Source organism: Saimiri boliviensis, chromosome 3, assembly GCF_048565385.1.
Source record: "Saimiri boliviensis isolate mSaiBol1 chromosome 3, mSaiBol1.pri, whole genome shotgun sequence".
Taxonomy (NCBI): domain Eukaryota; kingdom Metazoa; phylum Chordata; class Mammalia; order Primates; family Cebidae; genus Saimiri; species Saimiri boliviensis.
This window is the reverse complement of record NC_133451.1, coordinates 101,722,934-101,743,397: the sequence shown is the minus strand read 5'-3', so window position 1 is coordinate 101,743,397 and position 20,464 is coordinate 101,722,934. Positions and strand designations below refer to the sequence as shown.

At 43.2% G+C, this 20,464-nt stretch overlaps 1 protein-coding gene across 3 annotated transcripts in view; it reads right to left on the bottom strand.

Annotated features, from left to right (window-relative positions):
• Positions 1-10,537, bottom strand: part of SEC24B (SEC24 homolog B, COPII coat complex component) — a 120,123-nt gene extending 109,586 nt beyond the window's left edge. For 2 of the 3 annotated variants that reach the window (XM_039468402.2, XM_039468403.2), the window contains exon 1: positions 10,178-10,537. In XM_039468402.2, the coding sequence (XP_039324336.1) occupies positions 10,178-10,304 (127 nt within the window). In that variant the 5' untranslated portion in view covers positions 10,305-10,537. Of the gene's footprint in view, positions 1-9,717; positions 9,923-10,177 lie in introns of those variants that run through there. The other variant, XM_074396557.1, reaches the window with a different exon arrangement.
• Positions 10,538-20,464: the final 9,927 nt, after the last annotated feature.

Genomic DNA, 20,464 nt, shown 5'->3' with positions numbered 1-20,464 from the left:
CATTCTCACAGCCCTTATGAAGGAAACAGATGTTCAGTTCTGACAGTCCTTTCCTCTTTTACTGAGGGGTAGAGAACTCCTGGAGTGCAGAGAACATTCACATTTGTATGCCCAGAGCATCTAGCACAAAATGTTACATAAAGAGGAGCTAAATAAATATTTGCTAGGAATTGTGAATTAAATTTATAGGCCAGGTGTGGTGGCTCATGCCTGTAATCCCAGCACTTTGGGAGGCAGAGGTGGGAGTGTCACTTGAGCTCAGGAGTTTGAGACCATCCCAGGCAACACAGTGAGATCCCATCTCTTAAAAAAAAAAAAAAATAAAAGTTATACATAACTGTCAAGATTACATATGCAATGCATAAAATAAGTTTCAGGTGTTTAAGGTCAAAATTGATGGTAAAAGAGATACTCAGAGGGACAAAATTCTTAAAAGAGAGAGAATGGAATTCTGTACCCAAATAATCTGAATTTGTCTCAGATAAGGCTAGAATAATAATATGCAGGAAGACATAGATTTGGTGGCAGAAGAGTAATACATTATCTTCAGATTGTCAGATTGCTTTCTATTTCTTAGTAAAATAAGGGTCATCATTGAAAAGGGAGGCAGGGAGAGAAGATATTAAGGTTTTGAGGGAACATGGGAGCATGTGACAATGGGAATGGAGCAGGGAAATACCACAAAACTAACTGGTGCTGAGAGCTCACTTAAGAGATATTATCATAAATTTAAACGTAAGGAAACTTCAAAGAAAATAAAGCATCAAAATAGGATTATTCCAACATTACAAAGCAGTCATTTCATTGGAAAAAACATTTTATATAAAAAGGTTACCAACTCTACTATAAATGTGCAAAATTGATAAGTAATATAAACATACAGCAAAACAGAAACATACAGCAAGTTACCTGAATAAGATTATAAGTCACGATTTCCACCATACTACATCATTTAAAAAGAAAAAAATGAAGAGAGAAAATAAAAACCATGTCTCTAATTTGTGTAATTCTAAGATTTTCATAATAGCATGATTATTCCACCTCCCCAACAAAGGAATATTTTAATATCAAAACATTTGTTTCATTAGTATTTTCCTGAATCAAATTCCAACTTTTTTTTTCAGTCAGATCAAAGTCAGATTTCAGTTTTCATTATCTAACACAAACATCAAAGTTGGCAAAATACAAGCTCCTCTGGCCTACTAAGATAAATTTATACTAACTTTGAGAGGCAGAATCAGATCTCAGAATGCAATCAATGAATTCATCACTGAATTCATTGAACACTTAGTTACCAAGAAGTAGGCTAACAGTCAGTATGCACCCAGGTATGCATTTTAACTATTATCTTTGTGAAAATATTAAAATAACTGAATCAGTTGGTAATGAGTCACAGTTGTGGTCCTATTCCCCTGCTTTACCCCAGCATGATAGCCCCAGACCTTCTCATAATCCAGAAGCTGAAGGATTAATGCCTGGCACAGCTGGAAGCTTATAAGCTTCTATAGGAGCCTGCTCTGGTATGAAGGCTGGTATCCATTTAGTGGTCAGTGTACTCAGTACTAATTACTGAATATTTTAATATACTCTCCCTGCCAATAAAGTATCACTAACAATGCCAAAAACAGATTTTTAATGAGCATAAAAAATGTGCATGCTTGCACACCCACACACCCCAAAGGAAACAGACAATTAAAAACCTTGGTGATTTCAAAAATGAGAAGTCTCAGATTACATCTGTATATCCTAGATTATTCTTTTTCATGCAAGGCTAACAGTTATAGAGTTTCCTAAGCTCTGAGATAAAAGTTTTCTTGTATTTTTTCTCTCCTACATTCCATAAACTACAAATATACTTGAGGACAAAGGTAACTGTTCCAGTCACTGCTGGTGGACAGAACCTACAGACACAGGCTATGTAAACAACTGGACTAAAAAATCTCACTGCATTAAGTATAGATTATTCCTGCTACAACATCAATTATCCTTCTCAGATACCACAACAAGTGCTATGAGCGAGGGCCCAAAAGGAAACCAGGCCACACACAATGGCTCACACCTGTAATCCCAGCACTCTGGGAGGCTGAGGTAGGAGAATCACTTGAGCCTGGACAACAGGGCAAAAACCTGCCTCTACAAAAATCAGCAGGGCATGGCAGCATGCATCTGTAGTCCTAGCTACTCATGAGGCTGAAGTGGGAGAATCACCTTAACCCGGAGAGGTCAAGGCTACAGTGAACTGCGATCGTATCATTGCACTCAAGCCTGGGCAACAAATTGAGGCCCTATCTCAAAAAACAAACAAACAAAAACAAAACAAAAAAAAAAAAAAAAAGAAAGAAAGAAAGAAAAGAAAACTAATATTGATTCAGAATCTACTACAAGCCAGATATCTTGCTTTTCTACATATAATCTGATAAACTTCTCAAACAATTCTGTGAAGTATTACTATCATCTTTTACAGGCAAATGAACAGGGCCATGAAAGCTCACTAATTCATACAAATTCAAATGGTTGCTAAGCAGTAATGAAGCCAGGTATTGCTGGTTCCAAAGCCAGGCTCATTTCATAATACCCATTAATCAGAAATCCTAAGGCAAACAAGTTAAGACTTGGCCACTGTCTAGGCAAGACATGATTTTACCACTCCCTTTCACTACTTCATCCTGCTTTTCTTCAGTTCCTGTTACTAATGGCTTTTGGCACACAACTTTAGAAAATTTAAAACCCATTAAGCTTACCTTTCATCAGCAAACTAGCTAAGGTAGAGGGTCTATTAGCAGAAACCTTCCAAGAATGGATTTGTGAGAATAAGGGATGGAGGACTGGAAAGCAGAAGAAAATAAACAGAAGACTAAAATAGTGATTAAGCCTTAAATACAAAAAAGGCGGAGAGGGAGCTGGCACACACAGACTCTTGTTAGTGGCAATAATGAGTAGGAAGCCAAGTTCAGTTACTCAACTGAGTGCCTATTACATGCTGCTACTGGGCACATGATGAAGAAAACCCATATGGCTCTGCCATCTGAAGAATTTATAAAATGGTGTTCTGAAGAAAATGGAAGGGAGGGCCTCTCATTGCTAAGCCCCTTCTAGGGCTAAGTACTTTAAAAACAGTACCTCATACCAGCTACTGGGGAGGCTGAGGCAGGAGAATTGCTTGAACTCGGGAGGCGGAGGTTGCAGTGAGCCAAGATCGCGCCATTGCACTCCAGCCTGGCGCCTGGCGACAGAGCAAGACTCTGTCTCAATAAATAAATAATAAATAAAAATAGTACCTCATTTAATGTAATTCTCTCAACAACTCTGTAAGAAAGGTATTATTATACCCCAAAGCATGTTAAGTTATTTCCTCCACAAAAATTTGGGCTGTATCAAAGCATACATATAAGCACACTCTGAGTATGTTTAGCCTATTGGAAATAGCGGCTTCTCCAGGGATGAATATATATAATATGATCTTTTCTAACAATGCTGACAATAAAGATGCTTCATTTTTAGGAAAGAAAATTCTTCTATCTTAATACCTTTAGCATGAAATACTTCAGGAATTACAGATGAATTGGAAAGAAAAAGTTACATGAAATACTAGTGGTGGCAATAAATATGGCTTACAAAATTACTGCTACAATCCAGAAAACTGGGCGGAGGGGGAGGTCTTCTGAGCCCACGCCACCAGGGCCTTGGGTCTGTTACACGACTGTGTGGAGTCTCGGCAGAGCAGCCACTCACACACACACAGAGACTCAGGAGTTTTGCACACTCTGGCCCTGGGATCAGCAGCATAATTTCTCCAAAATTTGTAAACTGTCGGTGAGGCAGCTGGTTGCAAGCCAGAAAGAGAGCCCTCAACAAAATCTGACCATGGTGGCACTCTGATGTTGGATGTCCAGTCTCCAGAAGTATGAAAACACATTACGAACAACTAAAGCAATATATATAGCAATAAAAAAATAAAAATTAAACCCAGATAGACACTTGTTTACATATGGAGTGAATACTTTAAGATCTTTGAGATGTATATTAATCAACTTAGAAGGAAATTATGTTTTTTGTTTTTTTTTTTGAGACGGAGTTTTGCTCTTGTTACCCAGGCTGGAGTGCAATGGCGCGATCTCAGCTCACCGCAACCTCCGCCTCCTGGGCTCAGGCAATTCTCCTGCCTCAGCCTCCTGAGTGGCTGGGATTACAGGCACGCGCCACCACACCCAGCTAGTTTTTTGTATTTTTAGTAGAGACGGGGTTTCACCATGTTGACCAGGATGGTCTCGATCTCTCGACCTCGTGATCCACCCGCCTCGGCCTCCCAAAGTGCTGGGATTACAGGCTTGAGCCACCGCGCCCGGCAGAAATTATGTATTCAGACATAGTTACTTTAATAGCATAGGGGTATGTTCATGAGAGGGCCTGATGCTTCGAGTTAGCTATAAATGAAGACCAGAAATCTCAGACACTGATGTGGCTCTGATCAAAAGGAACTTATTTGAGATATACTAGAGAGATTTGTATCATTTTAAATGTTCTATGTGCCCTCAAAGTTGAAGGGTTTCCTGTGACTGACCCGATAGTATTGCCGTATGAATGGTATATTTATCTACATCTTCCATGGTGAAGTCTAATAATTCCCATTACTATCTCACCTTTCTTGCATTATTGACAATTTAAGTGATAAAACCATAGTTTCATTCTGCAAAAGGGCATATGGAAGAATTAAAATACACTTGCATTTGAAATGACCACCATTTGCTTCCTAAAAATAATATTAAAAAGCAGCAGCTTATTATTAAATCTGAGCCCCCCCTCACCTCCCAACAAGATCATTACCAGGTTATTATATTACTCAGTCCTCCTATGTTGAGAACTCAGTTTTAGAAGGAATCCCAAAAGGCAGAGTAAAAGGTAAGAAATATTCAGTTAATACTTGGTATGGAAATACAAATAATTCTAAAAATCCATACATCACTCAAGGAAAAATGCAGGATAGAAATACAACAACAAAGAAAGAAGTTTAAGAGAAAGACTTTACAGACTCAGTCAAGTCGAGCCATATCTTCGCATAAGGGGAGGAAACATGGTGGCAGTTACGCCAAGGAAACAAGCAAAAGTGATAATCAAGACTTGGGGCCGGGCGCGGTGGCTCAAGCCTGTAATCCCCGCACTTTGGGAGGCCGAGGCGGGTGGATCACGAGGTCGAGAGATCGAGACCATCCTGGTCAACATGGTGAAACCCCGTCTCTACTAAAAATACAAAACATTAGCTGGGCATGGTGGCGCGTGCCTGTAATCCCAGCTACTCAGGAGGCTGAGGCAGGAGAATTGCCTGAACCCAGGAGGCGGAGGTTGCGGTGAGCTGAGATCGCGCCATTGCACTCCAGCCTGGGTAACAAGAACGAAACTCCGTCTCAAAAAAAAAAAAAGATAGCTGAGTATGCTGGCACATACCTATAGTCCCAGCTACTCAGGAGGCCGTGGCAGGAAGACTGCTTGAGCCCGGAAGTTCAAGGTTGCAGTGACCTATGATGGCAACACTGTACTCCAGCCTGGGTGAGAGTGAGACTCTGTCTCTAAAATAAATGAATTTTTTAAAAAAGAGACCTAGAGTTGGAATTAGGAGAAACAAACTGGACTTCATTTAATACATGTCTAATGCATGAATACCTGTAACCTCCCTATACTGTTCTAGGCTCTCATACAACGTGAACAAGAGACAGAAAAAGCTGCTACCCTCACAAAGCTATCTACTTAACCTTTCTGAATCTTCATTTCATCTGTAAAATTAGGGCACTGAACTGCGTGTTTTTCAGAGCGTGCTCAAAAACAACTGACATTCTATTTTAATGACAACCACTTTGCTTTTTTCTGATTTCTTTATCAGGGGTCTATACACAATGTCCTTTGGAAAAACAAATCTTTTTTTAAAAAAATTTGCAGTTTGCTAACTACTTGTAAAAGAAAAAATGGCCCTGCACAGTGGCTCATTCCTGTAATCCCAAGACTTTGGTAGGTCTAGGCAGGAGGACTGCTTGAGGCCAGGAGTTTGAGACCAGCCTGGGCAACATGGTGAGACTCAGTATCTACAAAAATAAAAATAAAAATAGTTAGCCAGATGCATGCCTGTAGTCCTAGGTACTTGTATGCCTGTAGTGCGTGCCTGCAGTCCTAGCTACATGGGAAGCTGAGACCGGAGGATCACTTGAGCCCAAGAAGTTGAGGCTGCATCTAGCTATGACTGTGTCACTGATTCCAGCCTGGGTGGCGGAGTGACATCCTGTCTCTAAAACAAACAAACAAACACCCCCAAAACTGTTTTCACTCTACTTTCTTCTGCACAGACTACTTCTGTGACTAGATGTGTGGGTTTTCGTTTTCATTTTTCCCCAGCAGACACCAATTGGGTGTCCTCCATTCCAATTCAATTCTGACACTAGCTACCTGAAGTTAAGACTCAGATCCCCCAGATGAAGGGTTCGGTCCCACAAGACAGCTCACCACTTCAGTTGCCTATCATAGGTATCATAAGTAGCAGGTTGCCATCTGTACTTCTGAGGAACTGGCTATAAACTGGAGTTTCTACCACCTTCTCCTTAGGTTCAATTACTTTGGTAGAAGGGCTCCCAGAACTCAGGAAAACTCTTACATTTACTGTTTATTCTAAAGGATATTACAAAGGATACAGATGAACAGCTAAATGAAAGAGATATACAAGGCAAAGGATGGGTGCAGGTGCTGCCACCCTCCCAGCATCTCCACACGTTCAGCAACCCAGAAGGTCACCAAGCTTACTGTTCCAGAGTTTTTATAAAGCTTCATCACCAGCCTATCCACTCCCCTTCAAAGGGGTTTATGTGTGAGGACTGAAAGTCCCAACTCTATAATCATTTGGTCTTTCTGGTGACCAGCTCCAGCCTGAGACTGTCTAGGAAACGAATCCTGAGTCATCTAATTAGCATAAACTCAAATGTGATCAAAAGGGGCTCCTTATGAGTAACAAGTGACACTTGAAATTATAAGGGTTTTAAGAGCTGTTACAGGAACCCAGGACGAAAGCCAAATATATTTCACAATACAACACAACACTGAAGTAAATGATCTTTATGTACCATTCCAGTTTTACAATTCTGTCTGTTTTATGCTCATATTTCTGACCTATTTCTTTTCACCATGTCTGGAATTCCACAGAGATATATTAAAAGGCTAACTACTTTAGGTAGGGCTGAAAAATAAATGAGAAACCCAAACGACTGTTTACTAGATGTTGATACCACGTAGCAAACTTTTTTTTTTTTTTTTTTTGAGATGGAGTTTCGCTCTTGTTGCCCAGGCTGGAGTGCAATGGCGCAATCTCGGCTCACCGCAACCTCCGCCTCCTGGGTTCAGGCAATTCTCCTGCCTCAGCCTCCTGAGTAGCTGGGATTACAGGCACGCGCCACCATGCCCAGCTAATTTTTTGTATTTTTTAGTAGAGACGGGGTTTCACCATGTTGACCAGGATGGTCTCGATCTCTCGACCTCGTGATCCACCCGCCTCGGCCTCCCAAAGTGCTGGGATTATAGGCGTGAGCCACCGCGCCCGACCTAGCAAACTTTTTTTTTAAGATTAGCAAACAAGGCCGGGCGCGGTGGCTCAGGCCTATAATCCCAGCACTTTGGGAGGCTGAGGCGGGTGGATCACGAGGTCGAGAGATCGAGACCATCCTGGTCAACATGGTGAAACCCCGTCTCTACTAAAAATACAAAAATTAGCTGGGCATGGTGGCGCGTGCCTGTAATCCCAGCTACTCAGGTGGCTGAGGCAGGAGAATTGCCTGAACCCAGGAGGCGGAGGTTGCGGTGAGCCGAGACCGCGCCATTGCACTCCAGCCTGGGTAACAAGAACGAAACTCCTCCTCAAAAAAAAAGATTAGCAAACAAAATAAAAACAGATTTAATCTTATTGCTTCTCTACTTAAACTAATCCCTTCCAGAAAAACAAAAACAAAAAAAAATCCCTCTGGAGGATGAGGTATGAAGATCACTTGAGCCCAGCAGACACAGGGTGACCTTTTCTCTACCTGACCCTAGTTCTTACATTTTACCCTAACTTGCAAATTTCCTAGCATAATATTTAAGGCCTTTATGCAAGCTGACCCCTTTTAATCTGTTCTTTTCAGCTTCAATGCCTTAGCTTCTCTTGCCACCCAGCACCCTCTGCACCTCTTGACTGCTTCCACTTTCCTAGCATGTCTTGCACTTTCCTATTTTCAAACTTTAGTTCACACTGTAACCTCTGCCTAGATTCAACCTTTCCCTCCCACCTCAACATGTCAAGTCCCTCAAGGCCAGAACCAATTCAAACATTACCAAATACAGGACAAGTTAGGAGAGAGGCAGGGACTCTGTCTCATCTGCTACCCTAACCTTGAGTCCCCAACTGATAAGCATGCAATAAATGTTGAAATGATTATTGCAACATTAAAGGAAACTCAAGCATTGTAAACAGGAGAACCCAGGCATCATCTATATTTGGCATCAAAACATTGATTTGTTCCTACAGATTTTAACATCCTGATTATATTTGGCTGAGTACATATCCTGGCATTCTTGAGTGTTCACAAGATTTATAAGACTGAAATAAACATTTGCCACTCTCAAAACTGCATGTTCAGAAAATCAAGGAAAGACACAATCCTTGAATCACTTGGTAAACATGGGTCTACAATGTTTTAAAAGACTTGGGCTCTTTTACTAAATTACTGTGTTCTAGTTCCTTCACAAAGCTATTTTAAAAACATACAAAAACAATAACTTATATTAAGGTTACAAGGACAAAAACTGCTCACAAGTAGTATTTTTACATTTGTTCAGAACAGGTGTACAACACCAATAACACTGGTCATATCTAAAAGCCATTATAGTAACAATGACTACTGAGAGAAGAGCATGCATTATTGATAGGTAAAGGTGATCCAGTATCACTTTTGCTTATGAAAAAAAAATCAACCTCTGATCCTCAGGACAAACGATAAACTTCACGTTTGAAAGGCATCAGTTGTAAAACTCAGATGTTGGTTAAACTAATTCATAAAGCCCAGTAGATTTTCATTAGCAAATTAGATAAAAACAGGTCAATCATCTGTAGGGTACTAATGCAGTTTCACTCGTACCAACACAGGACAGAGGTATTTTTCTAAATCCAGTCAATTACTTTCCAGAGTTCTCATCTGACATACTATCAAGTCTATAAGAATTCCCCCACTCTCGGCCCCGACCTGCGAACATTCCAAATCTCAACATTAGGACATGCATATCCTCGAGACGATCATTTTCCAGCCTACTAAAGCCCACGACCTTAGCATCAAAGCGGCTTTCGCGTTGCATTTGGCTGCTGCCTGTGTGAAGGCCTTGCCTCGAAGCAGGGCCAACGCTGGCACGTTTTGCCATCTCTGAAAGTGGAGCTAGGAAAAACACCCAGATCTAAAGATGTTCGTTTAAACCCGTTTACACCTGCTCCCTTTCAAACACTACAAGCAAACTCCAAACGCTCGAGCAGCAGCCACAGCGGCAATAACAGATCTTGAGGCCGAACTGGGTCAGGGTTACAGTTACACGTATGTAGCATATTTACACCCTTTTGTCCACAAACTTGAGTGCAAACTTCAGTTTCCTCAAGGCAGCGTGCTCGCTGGGCCTCAGGAACCGAAGCAATTTTCCGAGACAGGAGGGCACACGCCACCCTACCGGATCGCTGCAGCAGCCTTCCCCAGACCACGCACTCTGCGGCCTCGGCTTCTGGCCCGCTCTTGCAGCCGAGGGGTCGCTCGGGGCAACTCGCCCGCGCCCAGGCTGGGTAACTGGGTTTTACTACGTGGACTCCCCCTTTTCGGTCTCCCTTAGTCGCTCCCGGCGGTTTCTGGCCGGCGGTCGCATTACATAAACCGCCCAGGCCCCGGCTCTCCCAGGCCGGCCCCCGCCCCCACGCCAGGGGCGCCCCTCCCCCCGCGCGCCGCGCGCCCCGCGCCCCGCGCCCAGCGCCGCGCCTTCCCTGCCCCCACCCGCGCCTAGCCTGGACCCCGCGGCCTCCGCTCCGCGCCCCTTTCCCTGCCCCGACGCCCTTCCTGGCCCGCCCCACCCCGATGTGGCCGTGCAGGCCGCCCAACCGGTGCTAGGCCCCGCTCTCCGCCCGGGCCGCCCGCCTCACCATTCTGCTGGTGCGGCGCGGAGCCGGGGCCTGCGGACGCGGCGGCTCCTGAGGCGGCGGCTCCACCGAACTTGGGCGGGATCCGGGCGCTGGCGGCCGGGTGAGGGGACCCGGCGGGGGCCGACATGACGGCGCTGCTGGCGACGGCGGCTCAGCTTCGGGGAGGTGGGCGGAGGGAAGGGAAGGCGGGGCTGGAGAGGCGAGAGGAAGAGGAAGGAACGCGCCTGGCGTCACCGAGGGAGTCGCCGGGACCGTGGCTCAGGTGCCCACGCTCCTCCGCGAGCCGAGAGCCGCCGCTCAGCCGCCGCAGCCGCGGCGATCCTGGGTCGCTCCGCCTTGCCCCGCGCGCCCCACGCCGCGGGCCTTCAACCTGGGGTCGATCCCCGCACGCGCGGGCCTGGCGCCGGCGCCGCCGCAGCGCCCCCTGCAGGCCGGAGCCAGGTGGCCCAGGCCGGAGGCGGGCCCGGGGTTCGCGCGACGGCTGCTCCTGCACGACCAGGCTGCCTTCGTGTTGAGGCGAGAGGCCTGGGCTTCGCTGGGTGAAGGGACCGGGTGACCCGTTCCCGCTTCGGGCGGAGGCCCGTTCGTCCGCGGCGAGGCTGGGCCCGGCATTCCTGGGAGGGGAACTTGAGAGCCGCGCAGGGTGAGATCCGGAGCTCGGGCAACGCCAGATCCGACCGACCGTGCGCCCTTCCTCGAAGAGGAACAATGGCTTGGGTTTGGTTTTTAATTCTTGATTCCTCCACCTCTCCTTTCTTAATTCCAAAGGAAATATAGCATTCAAGCTCCATGTCTGTTGGGAATATATAATTTCTTGGCAAAGAAAGAGGAAACACTTCTCTGATAAACACAAGAATCTTAATCATAATTGAATTATTCAGAACTTTCCCCACTAAAGTATCTACTTTTTTCCCCCTAGATTCCCTTTATTTTCCCGTAAAGTATCTAGGGAAGAGGAAGGGGAAAATAAAGTAAGAGAATGCTGGAGGACAAACTTCATCTTCTTTTTTTTTTTTTTTTGGCCAAGAGTTGGCGCATCCTGCTGGTGTTCGGGGAAGTTGTGGCTCAGCTTGCTTTGTCTGCATTAGTGGAATCTTTAAGTCTTTCTGGTCTGTCTCACCATCCTCACTGGCAAGCCCTAGACTACATTACCCAAGTCTTTTTGCCGTCTTGGAATCCTGAGTATGTCATCATTCTGTATTGGAGATGAGATTGCTCAGAAACACTGAATTCAGAATGGGATCTAGCAAGATGGTATTTCTGGAGCAATAAGAAGTCATTTGCTGAATGATTATGCAAAGCATAAATTGCATTCTAGTCCTGGAATAACACAAAGCTGCTTTTTAGTTGTTGCCATAAATTAATAACTGGCATTTCAATACACAAAATGAACTACAAATAGAATTTTAGTAGTTAGATTTATACCTTTGACTTCTAGGAATTTCAACTACATTAGGATCCATATACACAAAACGGGCACCCATTTTCCACAGCGTTTCCAGCTTCTTCACAGAAGCTTAGACCCACATGAACAAAAGATCACACTCTGTGCTTCATCCAAGAGATTACACAAGTACAGATTCCAGCATCTCCCAGGAGTCCTTTGAATTTGGATTAAGGTCTATAATTATGTGGGTAAGGGAATAACTAGGTAATTGGCTTTCTGCCTCTGGAATGTATTCTTCTGGGTATAAGAGGCCCATTTTAATCAGAAGTGTATGGGATGAAAGTGAACCCTGTCTCTTAAGGGAAGACTCCTTAAGAGGAGGATTGGGGCCTTGTGTTTTAATAGATCTTCTCTGCAATCTTTAACACCTAAACTACTTCCCCTTGTCCACTAATTTGCTGTAGAATTTTTCTAGCATGTTTATGATGGTGTTCAGGGCACACTGCCCCAAAATATAACACCTTTGCTTATTGAATATTTTAAGCTGATGGAATTTGAGAAATGGCAGGTGTGAAAAGGACTCTGATCTTCCTGTGAAGTAGGTCATAAGACCCTCATGTGAGAGATGAAGGAAAGCAGCAATCTTACACCTATACCTAGAGGAAAGAAGCAATCTAATCTGTGAAGACAGAAAGATGCCAAGAGGAATCTCTATAAATAGGCCTTACTAGGTTTCCCCCAGTTTACTGCTGTTAGCTCATCTTTTTTGTCTTACCACATTTTTCCATGACAGTCTGCTTTTTATCAAGCCTGGTATAAAACACCAGGTTTATTCAGGTCTTCATTTCCTTATTAAGGCTCCAGTGCCATGTAAAACTTACTTAAATATTAGACATTCATATGCCTTTCATTTGTTTCAGGGACCCCACATGCACAGGCCTTGTGCTGTCACCACTGTGGTTCACCTTCTAGAAGGGTAGAAGGAAAACATATTTTTCCTCCTGTACATTTACAAGAATCTTTTACATGACAAACCCTACAACCTTTATGAAAATATTTCACTCATTTGCTTTATTTTCCATTACTGCTGTTAAGTGGCAAAAAAAAAGGATGAAAGATTGAATGAATAGGATTGAACCATCTACTAGGCACTGTGCTTGTCACTTTAGATATATATTTTTTTCTATTTAATCCTAACATTAACTCCATGGGATATTTTTCTTATCCCTATTTTTTTTTTTTTTTTTTTTTAGACGGAGTTTCACTCTTGTTACCCAGGCTGGAGTGCAATGGCGCGATCTCAGCTCACCACAACCTCCGCCTCCTGGGTTCAGGCAATTCTCCTGCCTCAGCCTCCTGAGTAGCTGGGATTACAGGCACGTGCCACCATGCCCAGCTAATTTTTTGTATTTTTAGTAGAGACGGGGTTTCACCATGTTGACCAGGATGGTCCCGATCTCTTGACCTCGTGATCCACCCGCCTCGGCCTCCCAAAGTGCTGGGATTACAGGCTTGAGCCACCGCCTGGCCTTACTTATCCCTATTTTATCTGTTAAGAAACTAATGCTTAGCTGGGCGCGGTGGCTCACGCCTGTAATCCCAGCACTTTGGGAGGCCGAGGCGGGTGGATCACGAGGTCAAGAGATCGGGACCATCCTGGTCAACATGGTGAAACCCCGTCTCTACTAAAAATACAAAAAAAAAGTAGCTGGGCATGGTGGCACATGCCTGTAATCCCAGCTACTCAGGAGGCTGAGGCAGGAGAATTGCCTGAACCCAGGAGGCGGAGGTTGCGGTTGAGCCGAGATCGCGCCATTGCACTCCAGCCTGGGTAACAAGAGCGAAACTCTGTCTCAAAAAAAAAAAAAAAAAAAAAAAAAGAGATCGAGACCATCCTGGTCAACATGGTGAAACCCCGTCTCTACTAAAAATACAAAAAATTAGCTGGGCATGGTGGCACATGCCTGTAATCCCAGCTACTCCGGAGGCTGAGGCAGGAGAATTGCCTGAACCCAGGAGGCGGAGGTTGCGGTGAGCCGAGATCGCGCCATTGCATTCCAGCCTGGGTAACAAGAGCGAAACTCCATCTCAAAAAATAATAATAATTAAAAACAACAACAACAAAAAAAAAACTAATGCTTATAGAGCTCAAGTAATCTTGTACCTGGAATCATGTACCTGGAATTAGCAGAACCAGAGATCAAACCGAGGCTTATTTAGCTCTAGACCATTGCTTCACTACAAACTATACTGCTTTAATTTACATTTTTCTTCCTAAAGCTATGCTAGTCATGATATACTACCTTGCTATCAAAGGATTTTCAGTTTTTTGTACTTAGAATTTGTTCCAGTATACTTTACAATGTAGATCTCAAGAGTTTTTGAAATGTAGATTTGTTGGCCCAAACCTGGGACCTACTGATTCAGAAGCCTTTTAGATAGGGCCCTACAGCAAGCTCTCCGGGCAATTCTGATGCCTGGGAAAGTTTGAGGACCGCAGCTTTTGAATAGCAAAGTTAAGCTGAATTGGTTCATTCCCTTTTACTTTGGAAGTTGATGGTCCTTTCTTGCAGGACATCTTTTCAATCTTTTTTAGACCAATAAAAGTGGTATTTTGTAGATTCGTGATTATAGTATCACAAATGCCAATTGTAATGTTTCCTTTGTCAACTCAGACTCTTTGAGGGGTAGTGTTGATGCAGATGCTGAGGCCAAGTCTACATTCAGGGGGAAAGTGGGTAATTGAATTAATCTCTGCTGCATGTATCAAAGCAAAATTTTTGATGACTATCAAATTGTAACACTTGTGTTACTATTTATCATTCCCAACTTAGGACTCTATTCTCTATAACAGAAATGGGAGCCGTGGACAAATGAATACATATCTAGCTTAAGAAATGTCAGCTCTTTTTCTTGATTTTTAGAGAATGCCGCCCAGCCCAGTCTGGAGTGCAGTGGCGTGATCTCGGCTCACTGTAACCTTCGCCTCCTGGGTTCAAGTGATTCTTCTGCATCAGCCTCCTGAGTAGCTGGGGCTATAGGTGTGCACCATCACTCCCAGCTAATTTTTGTGTTTTGGGTAGGTAATGGGGTTTCACCATGTTGGCCAAGGTGGTCTTGAACTCCTGACCTCTGGTGATCTGCCTGCCTGAGCATCCCAAAGTGCTGGGGTTACAGATGTGAGCCACCGCCCCTGGCCAAGAAATGTCAATTATTTATTGTAGCATGGTTTTCCATACTCCTCCAACAGCCTTTTTATTCTCTAGTTTTTAAATCACATTTGAGCTTTGCAGATTACGCCCTCTTTTAGTGGCATTCTCTATTAGGCGTCCCTCTCCTAATATGAAGAAACAATTTCTTCTTTCTCTTCCTTTATCTCATCTATTTACAGATTTATTACCTTTGTAATAGGCCAGGTATTGGGTATACAAAAATGAATAAGATATAGTCTGTTCTGAAAGTTATGCAGAAACTTTTCTATATATTTCTACTGACTTGTATTTAGATTTCTTGAATTAAAAAATATATACTTGCTGTATTTTTTGTTTTTTGCTCTTTGAGAATCTTTGTTCTTTTCATTATGCCATTCCAATTTGAGTTTCACCCCTCATTATCATGGGAAGAAATAATTTCACTGACTTTAGTAATATTGGGTCACTAATGTTGATGTTATTTAACTCTCATTAAATTTCAGTAGTCTAAAATACAACCAAGATACTAAAAGGAAAATAAAAGATGAGATTATTAGGCAAATAATTACCACATAATCAACCTATGAACAGTAGTGCATGCACTTACAGGAAATTCTCTCAGATTATCACAAACTCTGGCTATTCTTTCAGATATGCTGTAATTTATCTGTAGTTACATGCTTATCTAGCCCACAGCAGATTAGAAACTATGAATCGAAAGGCAACGAAGGAACTGCTGTTAATATAGGTACATTGAAAGCAGCAATCACTATTAGTTGGCAGAATAAGCTCAAGAAAAAAAGAAAATTTTAAAAAATGAAAGAAAAATGCACAGTAGTCTGAGACAATTAGTTACATTGAACAACCCTATTTATTCCACTGGAATTATGATAAACATAATCCACAAGTCTCTGCTATCTGAGAAATTTAGAACCTAGTATTCTGAAGGAAATAAAGTGAAGGGAACTATCGTATACTGAACACCTGCTATATAACTTGAAAGCACTTTATGACATCACGATATATCAGGACCAGAAAAGATACTCGTAGCTTTGGCCCTCAATTACAAAGAAAAATTAAATTATGCTCTATACTTGTGCTTCAGAAGACAGGAGGAATATAGAACCCATTTTGGAACTTCAGAAACTCTTTTGCATATGAACAGGTTAGTTTCCAAAATCTTCATTGTTCATTAGTTCCAATACTCACAAGTCCAAAGTAAGCCACATATACGTTTCCAGAAAACAGAAAAGTGTGCCAGTCCTTTGAAACTTTAGAACCAAACTTACCCTTCTCCTTTTTACTGATATGAGTTGTATAGTGGTGTCCCTCAAACTAATGCATGTATGAATCTCTTGATGATCATGTTAAAATGAACATGCTTATAGGGTATGGTTAGGATGGCCTAGAATCTGCATTTCTGGCGAGCTCCCAGGTGATGCTGATGCTGTTGATCCATGGACCACACTTAGAGTAGTAAGGTTCCAAAGGGCCTTTTTTTTTGTTTCATTTACATTTCAAAGTCCCTTAAGGAAGGAAATGCCCCTCCTTGATGATCCTAAAGGAAATTCTTAGCAGCTGCAGTATATTCACACCTGCTACCACTCATGTTGATGTTGTATAGATTAAAATGTGCCTAGCATTTCCCTTGCTTTCCATAACAACTGTACCTTCTTAGGCCTTTAAGATACTTGGATCATCTCCTAATGAGTTAATGGGTACCCAAGGTTGACACTGATCCTCTTGGCACATATTCAACAGTTTGGGCATTTTGTCAATTACTTTTTTTCTTACTGATTATCGTTCATTATAGAAAAATGGTGAATTTGTCTGCTTGAGCCGCCATAACAAAATACCATAAATTAGGTGGCTTAAACAATAGAAATGTATTCTCCCACAATTCTGAAAGCTGGAATCCCGAGATGAGAGTGCCAGCATGGTCAGGTTCTGGTAAAGGTTCTCTTCCTGGCTTGTAGATGGCCCCCTTCTCACTGGTCCTTACATGGCAGGCAGAGATGGAGAGAGAGTAAGCTGTCTGCTGTCTCTTGGTATAAGGCCACCAGTTCTGCTGGACAAGGCTCTGCCTTTATGACTGCATTTAACCTTAATCACCTCCTTAAAGGCCCTGTCTTCAATATAGTTACATGGGGGTTAGGGCTTCAACATATGGATTTGGGGGGTACAGAATTCAGTCCATAGCAAATGGCATTTTTCATATGGCATGATTCTCTTTGCTTTTTAGAATTGTTCCTAATTTCAAGCGGGCCATACCACTTTGTTATATATTTATTTTTATGAATTTTCATTTTTATTTTTATTTATTTATTTTGAGACGGAGTTTCGCTCTTGTTACCCAGGCTGGAGTGCAATGGCGCGATCTCGGCTCACTGCAACCTCCGCCTCCTGGGTTCAGGCAATTCTCCTGCCTCAGCCTCCTGAGTAGCTGGGATTACAGGTACGCGCCACCATGCCTAGCTAATTTTTTGTATTTTTAATAGAGACGGGGTTTCACCATGTTGACCAGGATGGTCTCTGTCTCTTGACCTCGTGATCCACCCGCCTCGGTCTCCCAAAGTGCTGGGATTACAGGCTTGAGCCACCGCGCCCGGCCGAATTTTCATTTTTTTTCTTTTCTTTTTTTTTTTTTTTGAGACAGGGTTCCGCTCTTGTTACCCAGGCTGGAGTGCAATGGCGCGATCTCGGCTCACCGCAACCTCCGCCTCCTGGGTTCAGGCAATTCTCCTGCCTCAGCCTCCTGAGTAGCTGGGATTATAGGCACTCGCCACCATGCCCAGCTAATTTTTTGTATTTTTAGTAGAGACGGGGTTTCACCATGTTGACCAGGTTGGTCTCGATCTCTTGACCTTGTGATCCACCCGCCTCGGCCTCCCAAAGTGCTGGGATTACAGGCTTGAGCCACCGCGCCCGGCCTCATTTTTAAATCTCTCCTTTTTTTTTTTTTTTTTGAGACGGAGTTTCGCTCTTGTTACCCAGGCTGGAGTGCAATGGCGCGATCTCGGCTCACTGCAACCTCCGCCTCCTGGGTTCAGGCAATTCTCCTGCCTCAGCCTCCCGAGCTGGGATTACAGGCAGGCACCACCACGCCCAGCTAATTTTTGTATTTTTAGGAGAGATGGGGTTTCACCATGTTGACCAGGATGGTCTTGATCTCTGGACCTCGTGATCCGCCCGCCGTGGCCTCCCAAAGTGCTGGGATTGCAGGTGTGAGCCACCACGCCCGGCCAAATCTCTTTTTTATCTTCAAATCACTGTTACTACCACCTTCAAAATTCTCACTTCTTTCTCACTGACATAGATGTTGAGATTAATATTTATAAAGCAAATTTTTAAAACATAAACTTAGTATAATAGGCCCCAAATTAATAAAAAGATGACCTCCATCAGGACACCACTACACCAGGGCACACTGAATGAGTGCAATTCATTAAAAGATGTACCAAGATTTTAATCCTCTTCAGACGCTGGGACAGCTAAGGGGGTACTCAAGTGATCCTCAGGCTAGTCTCCTTTGGTTGCAAACAACCTTGTCTTTTACCTGACAAAAATATCCTTATTTTCTAGCTGTGTTATAACATGAAGAGTCTGGGAAGCACTGCCCTAGACTAAAATTACTGTGCACAATCTTTAGTGCCATCTGCTGGAAGGAGGCAAAGTTGATACGCTATGGCTCCAGAAGGTAGATTATGTATTCATTCATTCATTTGAGGCAGGCTCTCACTCTGTTGCCCAGACTGGAATACAATGGTGCTATCATGGCTCACTGCAGCCTTGACCTCCTGGGCTCAAGTGATCCTCCTGCCTCAGCCTCCCAAGTAGCTGGGATTACAGGAGTGCACCACCACACTGGGCTAGTTTTTAAAAAAATTTTTAGCCGGGCGCGGTGGCTCGAGCCTGTAATACCAGCACTTTGGGAGGCTGAGACGGGTAGATCATGAGGACAAGAGATCGAGACCATCCTGGTCAACATGGTGAAACCCCGTCTCTACTAAAAATACAGAAAAGTTAGCTGGGCATGGTGGCTTGTGCCTGTAATCCCAGCTACTCAGGAGGCTGAGGCAGCAGAAGTGCCTGAACCCAGGAGGCGGAGGTTGCGGTGAGCCGAGATCGCGCCATTGCACTCCAGCCTGGGTAACAGGAGCAAAACTCCGTCTCAAAAAAAAAAAAAAAAAAATTATGGAGATGAAGTCTAACTATATTGCCCAGGCTGGTCTCTCAAGTGATTCCTCCAGTCTTGGCCTCCCAAAGTGCTGGGATTACAGGCATGAGCCACCAGGTTCAGGCTAGATTTATGTTTATTTATAAAACTAAGTTAAAAGATCATAAGAGGCCCAGTGTGGTGGCTCATGCCTGTAATCCCAGCACTTTGGGAGGCCAAGGCAGATGGATCACAAGGTCAGGAGTTTGAGATCAACCTGACCAACATGGTGAAACCTCGTCTCTACTAAAAATACAAACATTAGCCAGGCATGGTGGTGGGCACCTGTAATCCTAGTTACTCGAGGCTGAGGTGGGAGAATTGTTTGAACCCAGGAGGCAGAGGTTGCAGTGAGTCAAGATTGTGCCACTTGGGACAGAGTGAGACTCTGTCTCAAAAAAAAAAAAAAAAAAAAAAAGATCATAAGAAGGGTTATTTCCATGTTACAGAGGATTGGTTTAAAAACTTTTTTTACTAGTTGAAAGGATAAACCTCAATTAGATGGAAAAAAAACCACAGCTGTTTATTTTTTTAAATGACAGACTAAAAAAATGTTGTTGGGCCAGGGATGGTGGCTCATCCCTGTAATCCCAGAAGTTTTGGAGGCCAAGGTGGAAGGATCACTTGAGCTCAGGAATTTGAGACCAGCCTGGGCAACAGAGTGAGACCTTGTCTGTACAAAAAGTTAAAAAATTAGCCAGGTGTGGTGATGTGGGCCTGTGATCCTAGCTACTCAGGAGGCTGAGATAGGAGGATCACTTGAGCCCAGGAGGTTGAGCTTACAGTGAGCCATAATTGTGCCACTGGCATTCCAGCCTGGGCAGCAGAGTGATACTCTGTCTCAAAATAAATAAATAAATAAATAAATAAATAAATAGTTGCGCATAACTCATTCAGTTTGAAAGGACACAATTTTAAAAAAGAGTATTGATAAGTCAGAGCACCACTATGATGGCAGGGTGTTTATAAAGCTTATGTTACACCATATACAAAAATCAACTCAAAAGGGACTAAAGACTTAAAGATCTGAAGCTATAAAACTACTAGAAGAAGGCATGGGGAGAAGCTCCATGATATTTGTCTGGGCAAAGATTTCTTGAATATGAAAAGCACAGGCAGCAAAAGCAAAAATAAATGAGATTGCATCAAACTAAAAACCTTTTGCTCAACAAAGGAAACAATGTTAAGAGACAGCCTACAGATTGGGAGTTAAAATATTTGCAAAGCATATATCTGCGAAGGGGCTAATATCCAAAATATGTAAGGAACTTAAATAATTCACTAGCAAGAAAACAACCCAATCAAAAAATGGACAAAGAAACTAAATAGACATTTCTCAAAAGATATAAGAATGGTCAAAAGATATATGAAAAAAATGCTCATCATCACTAATGATCAGGGAAATGCAAATTAAAACCACAATGAGATATCACCACACACCTGTTAGAATGGCTTTCATCAAAAAGACAAAAGATAAGTGTTGGTGAAGGTGT